Source organism: Tauraco erythrolophus, chromosome 29 (assembly GCF_009769465.1).
Source record: "Tauraco erythrolophus isolate bTauEry1 chromosome 29, bTauEry1.pri, whole genome shotgun sequence".
Lineage (NCBI taxonomy): Eukaryota > Metazoa > Chordata > Aves > Musophagiformes > Musophagidae > Tauraco > Tauraco erythrolophus.
Genome location: NC_141493.1, coordinates 2092387 through 2114816, shown reverse-complemented (window position 1 = coordinate 2114816; position 22430 = coordinate 2092387). Strand labels below are relative to the sequence as shown.

The 22430-nt window shown below is 67.8% G+C and overlaps 2 protein-coding genes across 3 annotated transcripts; both read left to right on the top strand.

Moving 5' to 3' along the window:
* Positions 1 to 2338: 2338 nt before the first annotated feature.
* REEP4 (receptor accessory protein 4) lies at positions 2339 to 5600 on the top strand. 2 transcript variants are annotated; one of them, XM_086628078.1, is made up of 8 exons: positions 2339 to 2371; positions 3696 to 3768; positions 3841 to 3917; positions 4151 to 4271; positions 4665 to 4778; positions 5020 to 5152; positions 5254 to 5423; positions 5512 to 5600. In XM_086628078.1, exons 1-8 carry the CDS (start codon positions 2340 to 2342, stop codon positions 5575 to 5577), a joined length of 786 nt encoding a protein of 261 aa, XP_086484204.1. In that variant the 5' UTR covers position 2339; the 3' UTR covers positions 5578 to 5600. The 2 variants fall into 2 exon arrangements, with proteins under 2 accessions (XP_086484204.1, XP_086484205.1); XM_086628079.1 differs by having other exon boundaries at positions 5020 to 5175; positions 5289 to 5423.
* A 9448-nt stretch (positions 5601 to 15048) lies between these two features.
* Positions 15049 to 21937, top strand: HR (HR lysine demethylase and nuclear receptor corepressor). Its single transcript, XM_086628183.1, has 18 exons — positions 15049 to 15831; positions 16541 to 17408; positions 17854 to 18037; positions 18310 to 18539; positions 18620 to 18769; positions 18851 to 18937; positions 19021 to 19135; positions 19304 to 19386; positions 19536 to 19711; positions 19819 to 20034; positions 20125 to 20296; positions 20468 to 20543; positions 20743 to 20864; positions 20974 to 21061; positions 21156 to 21312; positions 21388 to 21555; positions 21677 to 21796; positions 21875 to 21937. Exons 1-18 carry the CDS (start codon positions 15049 to 15051, stop codon positions 21935 to 21937), a joined length of 3858 nt encoding a protein of 1285 aa, XP_086484309.1.
* The last annotated feature ends 493 nt before the right edge of the window (positions 21938 to 22430 follow it).

Genomic DNA, 22430 nt, shown 5'->3' with positions numbered 1-22430 from the left:
CGGCCACGCTGCCAGGGGAAGCCACAGGCCTCAGTTTCCCCCCGGCACTCCTGGTTTCCCACCGCCACCCGCTCCAGCAGCCCGAGGGATGCAGGCGGGAGGGTGGGACACCCCTTGCCCTTGGGTGCCTGCTCCGCGGCGCTGGCTGGGTTGGCAGGGGTGGGGAGGGGGGCACAGGTACCTCTGCCCCCTCGGGCGCTGGGCAGGAGCTGGAGGCTTGCAGCAGGGAGGGCTGGGGGGCACGGCAGCGTGGTGGCAGGCGGGGAGGTGCTCAGGCAGGGCCAGACTGCCAGGGCTGGATGGGGTGCTCCCGGGACACTGGGGTGCTCCCAGGCCAGTGGGATGCTCCAAAGTGGATGGGATGCTCTGAGGTGGATAGGATGCTCTGAGGCAGATGAGGATGGGATGCTCGAGGTGGATGCAATACTCCGAGGCCAGTGGGATGCCCCAAGGCAGACGGGATGATCGAGGCCAGCAGGATGCTCTGAAGCAGATGAGGATGGGATGCTCGAGGCAGGTGGGATGCTCGAGGCCAGCAGGATGCTCTGAGGGAGATGAGGATGGGGTGCCCCAAGGTGGATGGGATGCCCCAAGGCAGATGGGATGCTCCAGGCCAGCGGGATGCTGCCGAGGCAGTGCCACCACATGCAGAGGCAGGGCTGGCCAGCTCCTGTCTCCCTCTGTGCATGTCCAGCAGGTCCCTCCGCCCGCAGCCCCCTGCGGCCCCGCTGCCAGGCAGGACCCAGCGTGCCAGCCCTACCTGAGGTGTACGTGCCCACCGAAACTCTCCCCACAATAAACACACTGTGACACCTGGCCCTGCCTGCGTCTGCCCACCGCCGCTGTGCGTCCAGCGTCCCCCTGCCCGGGGGTCCCACTCCAGCCGCCATCCTGTAGCACCCCTTTCCTTGCACAAGTCCCACTGTGCCCAGGAGGGGGGAACCCCAAATCCCTCGTTTTAGGGTCTTCTGGGCCCCACACATGGCTTGCCTGGCCCTTTCTTGCTGCAGATGCCTTGGCCCGTGGCAGGGGGGTGGGAAGCAGGAGGTGTTTCCCCAGGAAAGGAGCTGGAACCTGCTGCACCCCGGGGCTGCACCAGCACCCACGCAGCCGCCCGGCTGGTTTTCCAGGGGAGCATTTCCCTCTCCCCCAGGTATATAAATATGCATGTGAAAAACCACCAATTAAGCTCACAAATAAAGATCTTCTCAAAGGGAACGGGCACCCCAGGGCACAGCCGGCTTTTGCCAGAGCAGAGAGTCGGGTTTGACCTCAGCGTCTGCAGGACCTGAACCTTGTCCCTTTCCCGGTACAGCCCCCGCAGCCGGATCTGGCCCTGCCCAGGGTGCAAGGCAGGGCAGAGCACCCAGCCCTAACCGGTGCCGCAGCAGTGCATTGCCACATTTCTCTGCCTCACGAGGAAAGGGCAGATTTTAAAGCCAGGTGGGAAGCACAGGGAGCAGCTCGGAGGGGTGCTGACACCTTGACAGTGGCCGTGACTGGGATGGGGAAAGCCAGGGTGCCCCGGACCACAGCTGGGCACGCACGGCCAAGGCAAAGGTGGCCCAGGGAGGTGATGCCAGGTCCACTGGAGAGGGCTCTGAGCCTGGCTCTCGTTCTGGGAAGAGGAAGTAGCTTCTATTTTCTCCCAAGCATCTTGCAGGGATGCACTCTGTGCCCGCCGCAGAGCCCTGGCCCTGGTTCAGCAACACGCCCGAGCGGCTGCTCAGGGTTCTGTGCACATGTCAGCCCAGCTGAGGTGCACCAGGGAGGGGATTTTGCAGCGGCTGAGGCTAAACCCCGCTGAATCAGCACCCTGAGGGTGGTGCCAGCACATCTGACTCCCTTGGCATGACCCAGCAGCGCTCCCACCTCCACCCAAACCCCCAGCTCCCGCCGCCTTGCCCTCCCTCACCCCAGTATTGCGCCGCGCACGTACCCCACCTGAGCATGACAAAAAAAAAAAACAACAAACCTCCAAACCCAAAAAGAACTCCTCAGCATCAGGCAAAGGGTCTTTCCCTGACTGCTTGCTGCTTTAAAAAAAAAAAAACAACAAAACCAAACCCAACTATTTTGGTGGGCAGGGGCGCGAAACGGCGGGGCCCACTGGTTGGGCATGGCCCTTTTAAGAGGCGCCGCGGCCCTTTTAAGAGCGGCGGGGTCGGTTGGGGCGCATGCGCAGAGCCGGCGGCTGCAACATTCAAGTTGTTCCCTCCACTTCCGGCCGCCGCCGGGGGGTTTCGGGGCACACCGGGAGCGGGGCGGGGGGGCACAGCGCGGATCCGCCCGCCCGGGGCTGCCCGGCACGGCCCGGGGGCGGCGGGCCCGCCCGCACCATGATGTCCTGGATGCTCAGCCGGGTGGTCGTGTGAGTGGGGGGGGCCGGGAGGGTCCCGGTGCAACCGGGGGGGGGGGGGGAGGAGGAGGAGGGACGGTCTGCGGGGCGGGGGGAGGAGAATTGCCCGGGAAGGGGCGGGCTTCCCGGGGCGGTGCCCATTGGAGGCGTGGGCTGCAGGGTGGGGGTGCCCGTCGGAGTTGAGCCGAACCACCCCCTCTTGACCCGGGGCCCCCGGTTTAACGGGCAGCCACCCCCCGCTTCCCCGGGGCCCCCGGTTTAACGGGCAGCCCCCCCGCCTCCCCGGGGCCCCCGGTTTAACGGGCAGCCCCCCCCCCCCCCGCCTCCCCGGGGCTCCCGGTTTAACGGGCAGCCCCCCCCCCCCCCCGCCTCCCCGGGGCTCCCGGTTTAACGGGCAGCCCCCCCGGGGCTCCCTGTGCCGGTCCCGCAGCAGTGGGGTGGTGCGGGGTGTTTAGCGGAGCTGCCCCGGGCAGGAATTGGGGCGGGAAGGGGGGCTGCGGGTGGGCGACCCGGGATGCTCCTGGATGGGGGCAACCGGGAGGGGGGGGGTACGTGTCCTGGTCCCGGAGCTGCTGCCGCCCTCCTGCCCGTCCCGGGGAGGGCGAGCTCGGCCGCGGGTCCTTGCTGTCCGGGCCCCCTTGGTGCCCTGGCTCCCGCACTGTGGCCAGCTGGGCTGGGTGGCTGGTGGCCAAGCGTGCCCGAGGAGCCCTTGGTGGGGAGAGGGCAGCCCTGCGAGCTGCGGGGTGGGCAGCAGCGAGGGGTGGGGGCACCCACGACGCCGTCCCCGGGTGGGCTTCGTGCGGGAGGTGTTGGGGCGAAGCCCGGCTGAAGGCAAGTGCGGTGCCAGGCTGCGGGTTGGCGGTTTCCCGGCTCCGTGCCCCGCAGCCGGGCCAGCAGCGGCTGAGTCACCGGGCCACGAGATGCGTGTTTGGCCGTGGCACCTTGCCCACGTGCCGTGGAGACGGCGAGGCCCTGCGTGCCAGCAGAGAGGTTGGCACCGGTGCCCAGCATCACCCTGGCAGGGATGCAGGCAGGGCTGATCCTGCCTTCAGAGGGAGCTGAGCTTCTCCTGGCCGGGCTCCGCGGTGCTGAGCCTGCGCTGTGCCACCCACCGCCGCCCCGACAGGTCGGGCCGGTCCCGGTGGAGGTGGGCGAGTTGGTGGCTGTGAGCTCTCGGAGCTGGTGCCGTCCCTTTTCCCAGCAGCTCCAGTACCAACATGGTGCTGGAGGGAGTCAAGGCCACGCTGCAGCGCTGGGGCAGGCGGTGGTGCTGGTCGCTGCTGCTGCTGCTCTACATGGCGTGGCCGGCGTGCCTCACCCCCCCCCTCCGTTACAGGGTGCTTTTTGGGATGCTGTACCCCGCCTACGCCTCCTACAAGGCCGTGAAGAGCAAAAACATCCGGGAATACGTGAGTAGGGTCCCTGGGCATCTCCTTGCCAGGCTCTGGCCGCAGGCTGACGGGCTTGCCCGCTCCCCACAGGTCCGCTGGATGATGTACTGGATCGTCTTTGCGCTCTTCATGGCCACGGAGACCTTCACCGACCTGCTCATCTCCTGGTGAGGCTGGCGTGCGGGCACTGCCGCTGCGGGGCAGCGGGTCTGTCGGGGTCCCCGTGCCCCCTACCTGCGAGGATTGGGGCACAGGCTGCTCTGGGCAGACTCTACATAGGGTCTTCAGGCCTGATGCTAGGGGGAGAGGCACCGTTCCTCCTGCAAGGGAGCAGGATGTGCCCTTGGAGCCCCTCCTTGGCATCTGCTCATCCTCATCTTCTCCCCCGCCTCTCGGGCAGGTTACCCTTCTACTACGAGGTTAAGATGGCCTTCATCGTCTGGCTGCTCTCCCCCTACACCCGGGGGGCCAGCCTGCTCTACCGCAAATTCGTGCACCCCATGCTGTCCCGCAAGGAGAAGGTGAGAGATGCCCACCCTGGGGCAGGTGGGAGGGTGGTCCCGTGTGCCCTGGGGCAGGTGGGGGGTTGGTCCCGTGTGCCCTGGGGCAGGTGGGGGGTTGGTCCCGTGTGCCCTGGGGCAGGTGGGGGGGTGGTCCCGTGTGCCCTGGGGCAGGTGGGGGGTTGGTCCCGTGTGCCCTGGGGCAGGTGGGGGGGTGGTCCCGTGTGCCCTGGGGCAGGTGGGAGGGTGGTCCCGTGTGCCCTGGGGGGGTGGTGGGGTCCTGTGTGCCCTGGGGAGGGAGGGGGACCCCATGTGCCCTGGGGGCTCAGCCCAGCAAGCCCCTGGGCTCCCGGCGCCGGGCTGGTGGTGCCCTGGGATGTGGCACACTCAGCACCCCCGCGGCTGTCTCGGCAGGATATTGACACCTACATCATCCAGGCCAGGGAGCGCAGCTACGAGACGATGGTGCGCTTCGGCAAGAGGGGCCTCAACCTGGCAGCCACGGCCGCGGTCCAGGCGGCCACCAAGGTACCGGGAATGGGGCAGGCTCCTCCGCTTCCCTGAGGATGCTTCAGCTCTGGGGATCCCAGGAGGAAATTGCCACCCCAGCACGGGTGGCCTCGGTGGTGTGGGTATCTCTGGGTGCAGAGCCATGCCTGGTGGGATGGCATCGCCCTGGGCTGGTGGTGCCTGGCTCCGAGTTTGGCTGTCCTGGTGCATTGGGGTTTGCCCTGGGGGGCTCACTTCCACCTTTTGTGTCCGCTCCCAGAGCCAAGGCGCGCTGGCCGGGCGGCTCCGCAGCTTCAGCATGCACGACCTGCGCTCCATCCCCGACGAGGCCCCCGTGCACTACCGGGACCCCCTGTACCTGGAGGAGCAGGAGAGCCGCAAGCAGCTGCTGGGTGAGCTGGGAGGGGGGGGGGGTGTCACAGTAGGGGGATGCTTGAGTGAGGCCCGTGGGGGGACCATGGCAGGATCTGTCGTGCCATCCCCCTGTCCCCAGGCTATGGCACACCCTTGGCCGGGCGGCGGTATGAGAGCGAGACGGAGGACGAGGAGCTCTGGTCGGACTCGCAGGTGTCGCGGGAGCCTTCGCCCCACGGCCGGGACCCCAAGCCCCTCTCCCGCAGCCAGAGCCTGCGCACGGTGAGGAAGAAACCGCCGGGCAAAGAGGTACCATGGTGGTGGGGGAGGGGGGAGGGGGTTGTGGTGGGGGGGGGGCTGGGCAAGGGCGATCTGACCCATCCCTCCCCCTGCCCAGGGCTCTTCCCGGCTCGTGCGTGGCCGGATCAGGAAGAAAGCGGCTCCGCCGGAGCAGGACAGCTAATGGCCCCGGGGAAAACCCTCTGCCAGGAGTCTTAACACAAGTTTGCTGCTGCACCACCAGGAGGGAGCTGAGCCACGCTTTGTGCACCCCCGGCCCCGGGGATGGGGGGGCTCCCCCCTCGAATTACACTGTCGATACCTCCTCTGAGCTCTGCGCCTGCCTGGCTGCACTGTGGACCCCGCAGAGGGGAGGGCAGCTCAGCCCCCCAGCCGTGCCCCCACCCAGACCCCGCTGCTGCGGGTCGGCGCCGGCGCCTTTCCCATGGGGTCTGGCCCCCCCCCTCCCACCACCTCATCAACACTACAGGCTCTACTGGGCCCCTCACCTCCTGCTGCCATGATGCCTTACTTCCCACATCCCCCCTCCCCTGGGAGCCAGGAGGGAACGTGCCTTGTCCTGTCTGTCCTCCGAAGCCAAAGACACAGCCCCTGGCCAGGGCACCCCCCTCCCAGCTGCAGACTGACACCCCCATACTTGAAACTGGGGTTCCCGTACCTGACTGTGCCCTTCCTGGCACCACGTGGCTTTTAATGTTCTCCCCTCCCAGACAGGGGTTTTGTACATGTTAAAAATAAATGTTATTTCAGACTTTCCGAAGTGGGAGTTGTCCCCTTTGCTCAAACGCTGTCCCCTTCCCCGGGAACCAGGATGTGTGGGACCCTCCGGGGTGCCTGGTGCTGGGGGAGGATGCGGAGCTTCACCTTCGTGGTGCAGAGCAGGACCGAGGGTGCAGAGCGGTGGGTGCTGGGGTGCATCTCGGCCTCTCCTGGCAGTAGCTGTGTCCCCCGCAGCGTGGCAGCAGCAGCAGCAGCCCCGCTGGGACACCCGGGTGCCCGGCACACAGCCAGGGCTGCAGCCAGACGGCCCCGTCCTGGCTGCCAGCCCGGGCTTGTCCCGGCCGTGGGCAGCTGCCGTCTCCCTGCCAGGGTTCTCGGCTCCCTTCGCTCCTTCCCTGGGGACTTGTCCCCTGCCCAGGCAGAGGATGTGGGGCACAAAGCCTCAGTGGGGCAGGTGGGGTGGCACAAGGTGACAACGCTGCCCATGTTGCCCCTCCTGCCCCCGGGAGCCCTCCTGTCCCCCGCTGCCCTGCTCTCTGCCGTCAATCCCCTCGCTCCCAATCCTTCCTGCCCTCACCCCTTGGGCCATCTTTATTTTTAGCCCCGGGCTGCTTTCTGCTTTTAGGGGGGGTCTTCCAAGGGCAGGGAAAGAGGGTCTGCCCCTGTCTGCAGCCCCCCCGGGGGGACAGCCCGGGGCAGGCAGGGGTGTTGGGACAGATTAGGTGGAGGTGGCTGGATTAGCCGTGTAAAACTGTCTCAGAGACGATTACTTAAAGCAGCGGAGAAGGAAGGCTGGGTGGGGACAGCGCAAGGGCCAGGGGGCTGCCCGTAATCCCCCCTAAAGCCGCTTAGGGAGTGCGGTTCTTCCAAGGATACAGCCCCGGGGGGCTGCTGGGGCTGCCCACCTGCCCTGGGTACCGCTGCTGGGATGCTGAGCTGGGTGATGGGGCTCCCCCAGGGTGGGTACCGCAGCCACTCGGCCCCAGGGCTGGCTAGGGGCAGGATGGCAGCAGCGTTGGAGCCTGAGCATCATCTGTCCCTGGAATGAGAGGTGAGCGGGGGTCACTTTTGTTTCCTAGCTTGGGGAAACTGAGGCACAAGCACCAACGACTTCGAAGACAGAGCTGGGAGGGGAACCCGGAGTCCTGGCACCTGACCCCTGTTTTCCTGAGTGTCCTGTGTATTCCCTGGGCAGAGAAACCCAAAGACGGGACAAAAGCTGCCCGGGGTGGTGCAGCCTGGGGCTGCAGCAGCCCCCTCCGGTGCCAGCACTGATCCCAGCTGTGTCAGCTCGCGGGCCTGTGCCAGGCTGCAGTCAGCAAAGCCATAATCTCCCTCGGCTGGCAGCGCCCCAGCCCAGCGATTACGTGGCTGACCTGAGCTCGCCCGGCCACGGCGATGGTTTCCCCCCTCCCAGGGAACGGGGGTGCCAGGCTGCACTGGCAGCGAGGGGCTGAGCCCCGACTGGCACTGCTGTGGGGTCTCGACCCCAGGGCAGGGTCTGTCCCCACTGGAGCAGGGTGACGGGTACCCCCGCGGCGCACGGGGGTCGTGGGAGGTCACGTAAGCCGGGCGGCTCGTGTCCCCGTAAGCAGCTTCCCCGCTGGGAAGGCATTAGCGGGAGCGAGGGTCAGGTCAGTGCCCCCGGTCAGCAGCTCCTGCCAGCCACCCCGCTGTGCCCCCCCTTCCGCTGGCCACCCGCTCCCCTCCCAGGGCTTCCCTGCTCTCCTGCCCACATGCCCGCGAGCTGGCAGGGGGCCTGGGTGGCGCAGGGATGTCCCCTCTCCCAGCGGGACAGGGACACTTCTAGTGCTCCAGGGAAGCATGAGACTAAAATCCAGGCAGCTGGTGCCCCCCTGGGACAGGCACTGCCCGTTCCTGGAGGGCAGCAGCCCAGAGATGGCGTGAGCCAGTGCCTTGGCACTGCCAAAGGTCAGCGCTCAGGGGCTGCCATGGCCGGGCTCTGCAGGGGGGTGGCAGCCCTGGCCCTGCTCCCGGGGAGCACTAGGTCGCAGGGTGGCAGGGGCCGTTACTCATTAACAGGATCTACTGGCCAGACCTCCCTGGGGAGACACCAGCTGCCTTGGGTGCCATCCCCAGTGCCCCGCAGCACCCACCCCTCAGCATCCTCGTGCATCTCCCTGTGCTGCCGGGTAGAATCTGTGATTCTATACCAGCTGAACCCCCCGACCCCACACTGGTGGCACCGAGCCACACTCCCACAACCCCCCCACCTCCTTCCCTGCCCCTTTCCCAGCCCCTTTTACCCCATTGTATCCAACGCAGGGGCTGCTGCCCTTCTTGGGAGGGGCGGGCAGCAATGCTGGTGCCATCCCTTTTTGCCCTCATCCCCCTCTAAGCCGGCTGTTTCGGGGGTCCCTGGCACAGCAGCATCCCCCCAAAGCTGACCTCTCCGTCGTGGGGGTCTGGACCCCCCCTGTCCCCGTCCCCGCCGCCTGAGTCAGCCGCCGCGGGCGGGAGCCATGTGAGGCCGGGCACACATGGCTCCCCGCGCGGCACAGCGCTGTATTTTTAGCAGACGGTATCAAAAGCATAATTATGTCTGTTGTTTAAACGCAGCCTCTTTTCTGGCAGCCCCGGGAGCTTTCAGCTGCCTCCTGCTGCAGAGGGCACGGGGGCTACCGCGGAGCTGCGGGCAGGGGGCTTGGCTGGGCAGGGGCTGAGAGCCCCCCCAGTTGCAGTCAGGCAGGTAAGACCTTCCTCCCCTATGCTGGGGAGGGGGAGACAGCACTTTTCTTGCATCCCCCCCTCTCCTTTGCATCATGTCCTCAAACGCACACCTGCCCCCGGGCTGCCGCTGCCCGAGGAAGAGGATGGCAGGTGGGAAGCGCGGTGGCAGGAGGGGCTGGGGAAGGGGCATTTGAGGTGATGGGGGTGTGGGAGGACACAGCTGAAGGAATGCTGCATCCCCCGCCTGCCCCCCCCCCCCTGCAGCTGCCTGTGCCCCCAGGGACCTGTCTGTCCCCAGCCAGCCCAGTTCACAGCCTGGCCCTGTCTGCGCTGGCACTGAGGACGATCCTGGCTCGGTGTGCCAGGGCTGAGCCACGTCTCCGCCGTGACACCGGGTGGGGAGGACACACAGAGACTTTTACCAGGGGTTTTGGAGCCCACGTTGCTGGGGACCCCGCTCCGGGGACCACATAGCATCACTGAGCATCAACAGAAACTGAGGCACTGCCTTGCTCCGGCAGGACGAACCGGGCAGGGGGTTCGTGACTCTCCTTTTCCCCGCGCCAGGAGCTGTGCCACCCCACTGCCCACACGGCGCCAGCCCACCCATCACCATGGCTGGCCGGTGGTGGGGAGCTCCAGGGCCAGAAGAGGGGTCCGGGCTGAGGGCAGGAGACCCCGGCTGCTCCCAGGTAGGTGCTGTTGGGACCCGGGTGAGCGGGCAGCGGGCAGCTGCCCTCTCTGCCTCTCCGGTGTGCAGGTGGCAGAGGGCTGCCCATGTCCCTGGCTGCCATCCTAAGCCTTTGGCCCCAGAGCCGAGCTTTTAACTACATCATGGTATTTGAAGCTGGTTACTGGTGCTGGGCTGGGTAAACAGCAGTCCTGGATGGGTGCGGGGGGGCCAAGCGGGTGGCACAGGACGGGTGCTGTGCCCCCGCGCTGGGGCTTGCCAGGACGGCTCGTCCTTCCTGTCCTCCCCCGGGATGGGAAGGAGGGATGCGGGGAAGGGAGAATCCATCGCTATCCATCACCATCCATCACCGAGCCCTGCATCCCTCTCCAAGCATCCCCCACCACGTGCGGGGCTGGCACAGGGGTCACCACCAAAGGCGGGTGGGCTGCGGGCAGCTGCGACGTCCCCCTTCTGATGGGGACAAACTGCTTCGCTGCCTCCATCTCCTCACTCCATCCCAACCTCCACCTCCAGGGCATGCAGCATCTGAGAGCCACCGGAAAAGGGGTGACCCATGGTGCCCTCCTCTCCGTGGGGGGGTGGGAAGGGCAGGGGTGTCGGGGTGCAGCCCCCAGCCTGCGACAAGCGGCCGGGCTCTCCCCAGCAGCGAAGGGAGCAGGATTAGTGATGCTTACTCACCTCCCCGGGGGAAAAGCGGGAGATTAGGGCCAGGAGCAGCATCCGAGCCCGCGGCAGCGGGGCCGTACCGGCGGGGCGGCTGCCCAGGCCACGCCGTACCGGCAGCCAGGGCTGGAGGGGAGCGCCGGCTGCCAGAGCAGTTGGGCTGTGGCCCTAATTCCCAGAAAGCTGCTCGTGTGGGAGTGAGTGTCCTCCCGTGCCCTCCGCTCCGCCGCAGCCTCCAGACTCCTGAAGGTTTGACGTGGGGTTGTTTTTTTTTTTTTTCCCTTTTCTTTCTTTTTTTTTTTTTTTCTTTTTATTTTATTTTTTTTTTTAAGCACTGGGTGCAGATTAGCGAAAGCTCTCGCGGCCATCGTGCCCGGTGCTGGGCAGGGTGGGGGGAACGGGGCTGCTTTCCACTGTCTGCGCCCTCGTCTTCCTCACCTGCACTGCGGTGGAGGCAGGTAGGTGTGTGCCAGGCTCGGTATTGGGACTGGGAGGAGGAGGAAGGAGGAGGAGGAAGAAGAAGGGCTGAGGCTGTGTGGATGCAGAAAGCTGGAGTGGGCTCTGGGCAAGCTGGTGAGGAGGCATGTTGAGTCTTTTTTGCATGGCAAAAAGGCTGGATTTCAGGCTGCTTTCCCAGCTGGAGGTGGCGTGTGAGTCTGGGGGCTGCGGAGCCCTTCCCCAGGGTGCCTGGAGCTGGCCTGGGCAGCGCGGGGGCCGTGGGCAGCGGGGCAGGGCTGGCAGCCTCTGCTGCCGCCGGAGCATCAGTGCAGAGATGGGGGGACCAGTGAGCCTTCTGCACCGGACCCCCGTCCGTCCCCCTCCTCAGTGCTGGAGCATCCCAGGAACCCCGTCCTGCATGGGTGCACTTCCCCCTGTGGTCCCAGTGGACGCCACAGGGACAGTGGTCCTGTGCCCCGTGTCCTTGCAGCGTCTCTCCCCATCCCAGGGCATTGAGCGGGGCAGGAATGCCAAGGATTCTAATTCGGGTTCTTCCGGCCTCCCGCGGCGGGTTTCTGGCCAGCGCTTGGCTCGTGGGTGTTCGTGGTCCCTCCGCTCGCCCTCTGATTTAGGGGAAAAAACAGGGAGATCGGGGCTCTGGGGCTGGCTGTGCCAAGCCACCAAGGCAGAGCCCCCCAGCCCCAAGGGGGTGGTTCTCTCCCAGCAAAGCCTGAGCTGGCAAAGCTCAAGCCCAGCCCGGCCCCCCCCCTCCCCCTTTGCCCTGGGGGACCCTCTGCGGGTTGTCCCGGGACAGGCAGGGAGCGGAGGGACCCCGACCGGAGCCGCTGTGCCGCGGGAGGCAGACGCGGAGCCCGCTCCTGGGGCTGGGACGGGATGGTGGCCAAACCCCAGAAGAGCTTGCCGGCAGCGTGGTTGCCCTGCAAGGGCTGCGCTGGCCCTGAGGAAGATTCTCGAGGGCCTCGGGCTCCGTGGCATGGGAGAAGCAATCCTGCCGTGGCCAGGAGCTGAGGGCGGCCAGTGGGCAGGGAGGGCACAGCATCCAGAGATGCTGCCCCAGTGCAGGGTGGGAAATTCCCTCCTGTCCCTCCAGCATCCCCCTGCTCCTTGCCCTGCCCCAGCAAGTGCTGCTCATGGGCCCCTCCTTGGGGCTTGCCAGCATCAGGGTGCTGTGCCCATCCCTTTCCCCTTCTCCGTCGCTGCCTCAGCACCGCTGTAACAGTCCCGATGGCCGTGGGCACCCGCGGACCCACCCGGCTGGACCGGGACACCGCGGACACTTCCCGGCATCCATCCCAGCCCCATTGGAGCCATTTTCCCCACAGAGCGGTGGGAGGGAACGGGAAGAGAGTTTCTCTTTCAGCACCTTCTCATTGCAGGAAGGTGCGGGCTCACCCATGCCCCGAGCCCTGTCTGGGTCCCCTCCCTGTTCCCTGGCACCCAGCGAGCAGCAGCAGCCAGGCACCGTGGCCCCCAAACCCTCCCCTCTGTGGCGAGCAGGGCTCAAGGGGATCCCACTATGGGTACACTCATCCTGGAGGTGGGTCAGGGGGTGCTTGCTGGCATTGCAAAGGGACATGGGTGGCAGCCGGCACCCTGTGCCACGGCCGTGCCCTGGCCGGTAAGGGTTAACCACAGCTCTTGGCTCCCATCGGGGCCAGACCACACGGCAGCTGCTGAGCTGTAACGAAGCCCGTGGTCTGATGTTAATCACGCTGCTGGGCTCACGAGGACCGTGGCCTGCCTTCACCCCGAACCCCCAGCCCCGCCAGCCCGCGGGTGCCATGCCGAGCCGTGCCGGGGGAGGCTGTGCGGAGCGGCTGCGGTTTATGTAAGGCATGCGAGCGGCATCCCTGGGACACACGCACATTACATAAACCCACCGGCACCAGTACCCACTCCTGGCTCCTCACTGGGAGGTGAGGGGCTTCCGGTGAGGACCACTTGATCCACTGCCCCGTGCATCCAGCTGGAGCATCGCCCTCCTGGGAGCGGGCAATGGGGTGGTGGGAGATGGTGGGTTTGGGGTCGGTGCGTCTTGTTGCTGGAGGTGCGTGTGCGTGGGGGTGCAGTGGGCGGGACACCGTGAGCACCGACAGGGTGATGGGTCCTGGCTCGTGCCCGGTGGGCTGCAGGGCAGGGGTTGGAATGGCCCCAGGTGCCCCTCAGCCCTGGCAGGCAGTGGGATCAGGATGCTGCCGTAGCAGCCTCGTGCTCCGTGCTAGCCTCTCTGCACCCTTTGGATGGCATCTTGCCCTTCCGGCCCCGCTGGCACCGGCTCTGCGGCCAGGAGGGGAGGCAGAGGAGCTCTGCCTTCATCCCAGGCAGCTGGAGGAGGGATGGTGGCAGGGAGACAGGGTGACCCCAGACTGTTGCACGGACAAAGTGGCAGCACGAGTTGAGGCCAGATCCTCACTGTTTGGGCAAAACTGGAGGGGTCGTGAGCCCTCAGGACCCCTAGACTGTGGGGCAGCTGCATGCTCCATGCCAGGCATGCCACCACCAGCCCCCCCCGGCACCGAGGCTGGGATGCTTGGCCCATCCCGGTGTTTCTCCCATTCCAGTTTCGCCCGGAGCGGGCGGCCAGTGTCTTTCATCGGCGACCGGGCGGCTCGACCGCGTTGCCAAACAAAGGGCGCTTTCTTCACGCGGGGCAGAGCACACCTGCCCGCCTTGGCACGGTCGTCGGTGCCCCCGGGGCTGGGTGGCACTGCCGGCACCGTGCCGGTTCCGGGCGTCAGCAACCCCAGCAGCTCACCCGTGCGCCCGCCCAGTCGCTGCCGCAGCCGGCGCAGGCTGCACGCTCGCGGGGAGCAGAGCCACCGCCGCCACCACCACCTCGTCCTGCCATCGCTCGCCCCAGGATGCTCGAGGCTGCTTAGAGCCAGGGGAAGGTCCCACTTGCTGCTGCCGCCACTCCCGTGGGTGCCCGTCTCCCCGACCCCCCCAGCGTGCCGGGACCCCCAAGCTCGTAGGACGATAGGCAGGAGGAGCACGGAGCCCCCCAGGCCAATGGATCGAAAACTCCAGCTCCAGCATTCGGAGAAGAACGTCCCCAGGGCCGCCCGGGCGGCTTTCTGCCTCCTCCAGATCCCAGAGCCGGACCCCTTCAGCCTGTGGGTCTAGGTGCTCCCACCCACCCGGCTTCGCCTCTCCGGGAGCTGGTGCCGCCGGTGGAGACGCCTACTCGTCCTCACCACCGCAGGGGAGGTGGTGGGGTCCCCGATGGACCCTCCAGGTAGCTGGGTGTGCTGTGGGACGGCGGGGACCCATCTGGATGGGGCGAAGAGCAGGGGACGATGTGGCCCCAGCGAGCCCAGGGGAGCTGGGAGGACCCCCGGGATGGTGCACGGTGGGACAACTTGGGGACACTGGGAGGGAGCTGTGCTGGGAGCACCTTCCCGGTGCGGGGCTGAATGGGAGAGCCCAGCAGAGGGATGGGGTGGGTGTGCCTGGGGTGCTCCCGCACCCCAGGGTGCCCTAGTTTGGGCAGGGTGCTCCCCAAGCAGCGTGGGAACAGGGACCTTGCCCTCCCCTGGGCAGGGGATGTGACGGGGACAAGCGGCTCTGGGGACACACACTCCATGCTCCTGTCCCAGTCCCCATTCCAGCTGCCAGCCCAGCCATCGGAGTGACTCCGGCTCACCCTGGAGCAGGGCTGCAATTCTGCAGCGGTGACGCGGAGCAGAGTGACCCGATGCCCGTCCCACCTCGGGTCCTCCAGCTGCTGGGCAGGGAGGGCTGTGGGACAAAGGGGTGGCATTTGCTCCGTCGGGAAGGGATGTGATCGCCCGCTGCTGCAAGGACTGGCTCCGAACCTGGCGCCTGTGTGTGGCCTGGGACCCAGAGGAGTGTTAATCCAACAGATCTCCCCAGGCATTTCTACCAGGAGGGGCATCTGGGAGCTCCCCCCTTGCTCCAAGCCCTCCTGGGAAGCGCAGCCCAGCCCTGGCTGGAGGCGAATACCTGCACGGGGCAAGGCCTCCCCGTGCTGGGTGCCAGCGGCCGGGCACCGGGCCAGGCTGGGCGCGGAGGGACGAGTGGGTGCGAGGTGCGTCCTGGCCGCCAGCCTCGCTGGGGTGGGCGCAGGAGAGGTGGGGACCCACGCTCCGGCCATGTGCCCACCCGGATCGTGCATCCCACAGGGGCGCGGGAGCCTGGGATCGCCCTCGCCATGCCAGGGAGCCTCCCATCTAGTATGGGAGGACGGAGCTGGGGGGGTTGAAAGCAGCACCCCAGCATCAACCCCACCATCCCCGTGCCTCAGTTTCGCTCCATTGCAAGCGGCGCTTGGCTGCTCTGGCACCATTCAGACAGGGTTTGGTGCCAGGTAGCTGATGCCCCGTTCCCTACCCACAGGGTTCGGCCAGCCCAGGACGGCGCTGAGCACCACATGAGTGGCGGAGCAGCATGGCCAGCGACACGAGGATGGGGGAGACCCCGCCGCGGTGGAGGAGAACCCAGGATGCAGCGCAGGACACCCAGGGCATGGAAAGCAGTGGGATGGTCTTGCCCCGAAGCGCCACTGCCGAGCTGGGACTCTCGGGCTACCCTGAGCCCAGCAAGCTGAGCTACGGAACGGAGAAGGGGTGTCCCTGGAGAGGCTCCGAGGGATGCTTGGGGTCACACCGGGAGCTTGCCGGCGGCCGGCTGGGCTGTCCCTACCCTCCGGCCCCGCTGTGCCTGCGGGACGCCTTGTGCCACCCCAAGGATGGAGCCGAGCTCCCTCCGCTGCTGCCCCCCAGGAATGGGCAGCCCAAGGCGGGCTGGGCTGAGCCCTGCAAGGAGCACCCGGGGCCGCGGTGGGCTGAGGCCGTGCTGGCCCCCCTGGCCCTCTACAGCCACGCGTACCACCGCTACCCCCTGCCCTTCCCGGGGCTGGATGCCCAGCACCCCGGCACCACCGGCAAGCCCCGTGACGCTGCAGGGGATGGGGCTGGTGACCCCCCCGCTTTCCGCCACTGCCCCTTCCTCCTGTCCTCGCTGCTGCCCACCGGACCCCCACCTGACTCCCTGTTTGGCAGCAGGGGGCCAGAAGGACCAGCGACAATGGGCGACGGGCGCTTTGCCAGCACGGACTGGCGTTTGGGCTCCTACACACCTGCTTGGGGCCAGCCCCTCTACTTGGGGGTCCCATCGAGGTGCAAGGCAGCTCCGGCCCCCTTTGATGACTGCTCCAGCTCAGGGAACAAGGTAGGCAACCCCGGATGGCCGCGCCTGTGCCAGGCTGTGATGGTGGCACTGCTCTGGTTCCCATGGCCTGGCTCCGGAGCAGGAATGCTCGTGGCTCAGCTGCCCGCTGCACCCTGGCTCCCATGGGTGACAGCAGGATCCAGCCTTGGCTGAACCTGGCTGGGAGCAGCAGGTTGCAAAAGGTGGTGCTGGCACCTGTGTCAAGGGCAGGGCTCGGATGCACCCAGTGTTGGTGGCCCCTGAGCAGGACGCAGCCCCCCCACTTGCTCTGGCAGCTCAGCAGGGTGGCAGGGGCGTCCCAGCCCCCCAAGGGATGGGGCAATGAGGCCGTGGGGAGATGATGCTCTCTGCCCCGGAGCCGCCCCATGGCATGACGCGAGCCCCCGGGCTGAGTCACGGCGGCAGGAGCCGCGGCACGGAGGCGGCGGAAGGCAGAGCTGCCAGCCTATGGGTGTGCCCGTCGCACCCCGCGCCCGTGCGGCTCCCCATTCCTTTCCCACGCGGGCAAGGGCAGCACGGGCATCCCACAGGCTCAGCTACCTGGGGCTGGAAAGCACCGGGCAGCTGCCCAGCTCGGGAGGGTGGTGGTGGGGAAACTGAGGCAGGGCCACAGGATGCTCCCCAGCACCACCTCCCAATGATGTGGGTGACGGAGGCAGGGACAGGGACCCACAGCTGGGGTGACGCCAGCCCCTCTGCTCCCCTCCAGGAGTTTTATCCGAAGAAAGAGCCCGGCTTCCACCACCCGGCCAAGGACCAAGCGCCATCGCAGATGCTGGGCAAGGGCCAGGCGGGGCAGGATGGACACAGGGAGGGGGAGCCAGCGGTGCCAGAGCTGCCGGGAGCCCTGTGGAGGGATGGCCGAGCCGGGGGCAGCTCGGTGGTGCCCGCTCCCCGTGCCCACACACCTCCCTCCAACGCCAGTCACCCCCTCTTCCTCCTGCAGCCTGGTGCCGTGGGGGCCTGCAGGGGTCCCTGGGTGGGCACACGGCCCCACGCTGCTGATTTCCCCCCAGAGCCGGGGCCAGGCCAGCCCTCCGAGCCCAAAGATGAGCGCCTGGTGTACCAAAGCCTCCAGCCCGGCTCGCCACTGGCACCGGGAGACCCCGACCCACCACCTCTGCTCATGGACGGGCACTACCCTCAGGGTCTTGCCAAGCCAGAGCCACCCCCAGCTTGCCTCTGCCCCGCCCCAGGCTGTGATGGGTGCCCGGAGGTGGGCTGCGGGGTGCTCGGTCCCTTCGAGCCCACCCTGGGCATCGCCGGGGGCCATTTTCCGTGCCCACCCAGCAACCACACCAAGCTGAAGAAGACCTGGCTGACGCGGCACTCAGAGCAGTCGCTGCCGCGCTGCAAGGCTCCCCGGCGGGATGGTGGCCCCGAGCCAGCCGGCGAGGGCAAGCGCTCGGCCAAGCGCCCGCATGGCACCGCTGACGGACCCCGCGCTGTTGGCGAAGGCGCCAGGGCAGCCAAGAGGGGCGCGAAGGCCACCGAGCACGTGGCCATGGCGCATCCGGGTGATGGCACGGAGAGCGGAGGGGACCCTGAGGAGAGGAGGATGGAGCTGGGAGAGGGAGGTAAGGTGATGGGGGTGCCAGGCAGGGCTGGGGGAGGGTGGTGGCAGCACCAGATCCCTGGGAAAGTTTTGCATCCTGATTCCTGCTGCCCAAAACATGAACTGTGAACATGTGAGGGCTGGAAAACCTGCTGTGCTTGGCTTTTTCTGGGCACAGCTGGGTCTGGCAGCGACTCCCGGGGCAGGGACATACAGAAATGTCCCTTTGGGACAGCACAGCATCCTCCGGTGTGATGCCGGGGGGGGGGGGGGGCAAGCACCGTTGCCGGATCGGAGCCTTCCTTGGGAAGGTGCTGGCATCTCAGTCCTGACCTCTGCAGATCTCCAGCCCTACTTTCCAGCCCTACTTTCTGGCCCAGTTTCCAGCCCCTGCCGTGGCGTGCCGGTCCCTCCCAGCTGCTGTGTCCCCAGGCGCAGCGTCCCAAAGCACCTTGCGTCTCCCCCAGACCCGCCGAGCCGTGCCGGCCCGGAGCCGCGGTGCCTGCAGAGCGTGCCCTGCACCGCCCTGCCCGAGAGCGTCCCGCGGTGCTGTGCCTGCATCACCCGGGCCGTGAGGGACCCCGAGGAGGAGGAGGAAGAGGAGGAAGAGGATCCCCCTGAGAGCACCTGCAGGCTGCTGCACTTCCGCAGGTGAGCCTGGGGCTCCTGGGGACCTCCCAGGCAGGGGGCTACCGGTAGCCCGTGTTGTGAACATGCATGGAGCATCCCCTCCCATCACCCCGCTTTGGAGCACCCCCTCCTGTCACCCCACTTCAGACCATCCCCTTCTGTCATCCCATTTTGGAGCATCCCCTTCCATCACCCCACTTTGGAGCATCCTCTCCCATCACCCGGCCACTTCAGAGCATCCTCTCCCATCACCCCACTTCGGAGCACCCCCTCCTGTCCCCTCTCTCCCCCAGGTTGGCCGTGGGGGCCGGTGGGGAGCTGAGCGTCGACGGCTTCTGCAGCGTGGGGCAGGCGGAGGGGGAGCCACTGCGGCCGGGGGCAGCCAGCCCCGAGCGTGGCAGTGGGGGCACGGGTGGCAGCCTGTGCCTGGCCAAGTACCTGCTGGGGGTCCTGGGGGACCCCTTCTGCCGGGCCGTCCACAGGGACCGGGACACATGGCCAGGAGCGCCCGGCGGGCCTGAGGGTAAGCGGGGACTGGAGCTGGGGGGGTGGGGGGGGTGACACTGGGGACACTGGGGGGGCTGAGGGCTGTGTTTCCCGCAGGGGTGACAGCCTGGAGACGGGGGGAAGGAGCCCCCCAGCTCTGCGACGTCTGCCGGCGCGGCTTCTTCAACTCCCACTGGAGCTGCGCCAGATGTGGCTTCCAGCTGTGCCCCGACTGCCACCGCAGCGGGCGGGAGGCTGACGGCCACGGTACGGGGCCGGGGAGCTGGCAAAGGGGGTGTCAGCCCGCGGGGGCTCGGCGGGGACGAACCCACCCTCTCTCTGACGCAGAGGGTCCGGCGCGGCTGCTTGAGTGCATCCCCGGGCGAGACCACCACGTCGCGTCCCTCGTCCCCACGCAGTTTGTCCCCACCCGCGGTGAGTGCCCCCTTCCTCAGCCCCAGGACCCCCCCCTTCACCCCCCGCCCCGGGTTGACCCCCATGTCCCCATCCGTCCCCAGCCCTGACCCGGCTCTGGAAGCTGCTGCACGAGGTCCGGGCTAAATTCGGCATCGAGTCGCACTGTCCCTGCGGGGAGGGGGCTGCGGAGCAGAGCCCGGGGAGCCCCCGGGGAGCAGCCAGGTACGGGGGGCTGTGCATGGGGGGCACGAGGAGGTGCAGGTGCACCCCAAACCCTGCAACAGGGTGCCTGGGTGGGGGGTTGTGCATGATGCCAGGGAGGGGACCAGCCCTGGGGAGTGGGGACGTGGCGCCCCTCCGGGTACCCGCATGGACCGGGGTGTTTCAGGAGCTGCCGGGGGTCGTGATGCCCACTCTCCTGCCCAGCAGCCATGGCCCAGCTGACACTTCCCGGCCCATCAAAGAAGGTAGGGCCGACTGTGGCCCCCCCCCGCTGCGGGGAAACCCCCGCTCCAGGGGTTCAGGGATGCTGCACCACATCCCTGCGGGGTGCTGGGTGGAGGGCGAGAGGTGGAGGAGGGCACGGGCAGCCCTCACCCCTTTCTCCCCCAAGCAGAGAGCCCCGAGGGGGGGCCGCCATCGCCGGGGCAGCCACCCCCCCGGGGGGCCATGCAGACCACCACCCTCTGCGACCTCCTCACCTCCACCGCCGTCAAGCTGTGCCTGGGGCAGGACGGGGTGCGCATGGCCTTCGCCCCCGTCTCGCCCGCCTTGCTCAGCGTGAGTCCCGGGGTGGGCAGGGCACCCCACCCCCTGCTGCCCCCCCATACCCACCCTTGGCAGGACTAGGGGGGCCAGGGTGGGCTGATGGGGCTCCCCCCCTTACATCCTCCCCCCAGGACAACCGTCTGACCAGCATCCTGGACAGCATCATCGCCCGTGTGGTGGAGAGGAAGATCCAGGAGAGGCAGGCGGGGGGCGAGCTGAGCCCCCCCAGCCCCCCCGACCCCCCGGTCTCCCACTGCATCCTGGCCCCCAGTGGGCTACTCTGGCTGCACGACCCCAGCCATGCCAGCAACTACAAGCTCTTCCAGCAGCACTGGCGGCAGGGCCAGGTGAGCCCCCCCCCTCCCTGGGGATGTTCGGTGGCACCGCAGACCCCCCCCAGCTCCCCCGGCCCTGCTGAACCCCGGCTGCCCTGGCAGCCTGTCCTTGTTTCAGGGCTGCAGAAGAGGCTGGAGGGGCGGCTGTGGGGGCCGGAGTCCTTCCACCCAGCCGGGGGGGAGCAGGCGGTGGAGGTGGTGAATCTGCGGGCACCGGGGAGCCGGGTCAGGATGAGCAGCCGGGAGTTTTGGGATGGCTTTGCTGCCAGCACAGGTAAGCGTGCCATGAGTTTGTGGGGTCTCAAGTGGGATTCTGGGGTGTAAGGTGGGGGGTGAGCCAGCCTGCGCATCCTTCCCTCCCTGGGAGGTGCCCAGCAGTGTGATGCCAGCATCCCTGGGTGTGATGCCAGCTTCCCTGGGTGTGATGCCATGGTCCCTCCCGCAGCAGCCCCAGAGCCGGAGCAGGGTGGTGGGGACCCACTGAAGCTGGAGAGTGGCTTTGGGGACATGGAGCTGTGCCGGTAGGTGATGGCAGAGGCTTCACCGCGGTGGGGGGGTTCCCCTCTGGCAGCCCAGTGCCCCTTCCCCTTGCCAGCTGGGTGCCAGCCCCCGCAGCAGTGGGATACATCCCGGTGCGGGATGCAGCAAGCAGGGCTGGGGGCAGCTCTACCAGCACCGGTACATGGTGCCACAGCCTCGAGCACCATCCCTGTGCCGCAGGGCCACCAACCTGAGTGCCAGCCTGCCGCTGCCGGAGTACTGCGGGCCCACCGGCCACCTCAACCTGGCTGCCCACCTGCGAGGCCAGCGCTGGCTGCGCCCACGAGTCTGCGTGGCTTACGGTGAGTGCCATCCGGCAGCACCGCAGTGCCCAGGGCAGGAGGCGAGGCGGGTTCGCCCCCACCCACAGCGATGCTTGCCCATCGCCCACCAGCCCTCTCCCACTCGCAGGCGTGTGTCCCCAGGACCGGACCATTGGGACCAAAAACCTGACGGTGGAGGCAGCCGACTCCATCAGCATCCTGGTGCACGCCACGGCGTGGCTGCCCGAGCGGCCGGCGGCACAGCAGGGTAAGGGGGGAGCATGGAGAGGGGGCACCCCACACCAGCCCCCTACCCAGGCCCCCCCTGAGCACCCCTCTGCCCACAGACCTGCTCCTGCAAGCCGATGCCGACGGCATGGATGCGCTGCTGAAGGAGCGGCTCTGGGATGGCAGCGGCCAGCCCGGTGCCCTGTGGCACATTTTCCGTGCCGAGGATGCCGGCCGGATCCGGGATTTCTTGCAGAAGGTGGGTGCCATCACCCCCCAGTTCTGCCCCAGCCCCCCTCGGCCCCCAGCTCCGCTCACCCCCACCACCCCGCAGGTGTGCGAGGACCAAGGGCAGGAGGGGGCGGCTGTGGCGGAGCCCCCCAGCCGCTACCTGGACCTCTCGCTGCGGAGGCGGCTGCGGGAGGAGTGGGGGGTGAGCGGCTGGACCCTCCTCCAGTCCCTGGGGGACGCGGTGCTGGTCCCTGCTGGAGCTCCCCATCAGGTAGGCAGCTCTGCAACCCCCCCATCAGGGCAGCTATTCGGGCTGCAGCTGTGCCAAAGCCCCCTGGGGAAACTGAGGCATGGCCAAGCCCTGGCCCCTGACGCCACTGTGCCACGCACAGGTGCAGTCCCTCACTGGCACCATCAGTGTGGAGCAGCGGTTCCTCTCACCGGAGAGTGCTGCCCGTCTCTGGGACCATGGCACCGATCCCCCTGGGGCTGCACACCAGCTCTGTGCCCAGGTGAGTGGGTGGTGTGGGGGCTGGGGGGGGTCCTGGTGCAGGGTGAGTGGTGCTGACCCCCTCTTTGCACCCTGGCAGCTGGATGGCATGATCTTCTCCGCTGTGCGGGAGGCCGTGGGAGTCCTGCGGGGCTGCAAGTGAGGTGGTCACGGCACACCGGGAGGATGCTCCAAGAAAGCCACAGCTGCCAGCCATGGCCACGGCCACGGCCATGGCCACGGCCATGCCGCCGCAGGGAGCTGCAGCCTGGCACCTCTCGCTTGGCACTTTGCTCTGCCATCGCCCGAGAAGGCTCAGGGCAGGAGCCAGGCAGCCGGGGAATAAAGTGTCTGCAATGTGCCAGGGCACCGGCACCACCAGCACCAGCCTTGGCATCTCCCTCCGGCGCGGTGTCAGCCCCTTCGTCCCTGTCGCGGTGGCCCGGGGCTGGGTTGGGGTGGTAGAGCCAGGGTCTGGCAGCGTGTGCCAGTGACACGGGGCACCTCCAGCCCTCGGCTAGCCGAGGCCACTGGTGCGATGAGTTTGGCGCAGCCTCTGTGCTGGCACCCTGACCTGCACGGAGCCACGTGCGCTGTGGGAGGTGGACCTCGGGCCACGCAGTGACACGCCATGCACCGCGCGACTGGCACCCTGC

Excerpts from the sequence above, each read along its gene's own strand:
- REEP4 (XM_086628078.1), top strand. The coding sequence starts at position 2,340 with ATGATGTCCTGGATGCTCAGCCGGGTGGTCGT. Across the intron at positions 4,272-4,664 it reads TGCTGTCCCGCAAGGAGAAG|GATATTGACACCTACATCAT; the intron begins GTGAGAGATGCC and ends CTGTCTCGGCAG. Across the intron at positions 5,424-5,511 it reads AGAAACCGCCGGGCAAAGAG|GGCTCTTCCCGGCTCGTGCG; the intron begins GTACCATGGTGG and ends CCCCCTGCCCAG.
- HR (XM_086628183.1), top strand. The coding sequence starts at position 15,049 with ATGGCCAGCGACACGAGGATGGGGGAGACCCCGCCGCGGTGGAGGAGA. Across the intron at positions 18,038-18,309 it reads AGGCTGCTGCACTTCCGCAG|GTTGGCCGTGGGGGCCGGTG; the intron begins GTGAGCCTGGGG and ends TCTCTCCCCCAG. Across the intron at positions 21,797-21,874 it reads CACACCAGCTCTGTGCCCAG|CTGGATGGCATGATCTTCTC; the intron begins GTGAGTGGGTGG and ends GCACCCTGGCAG.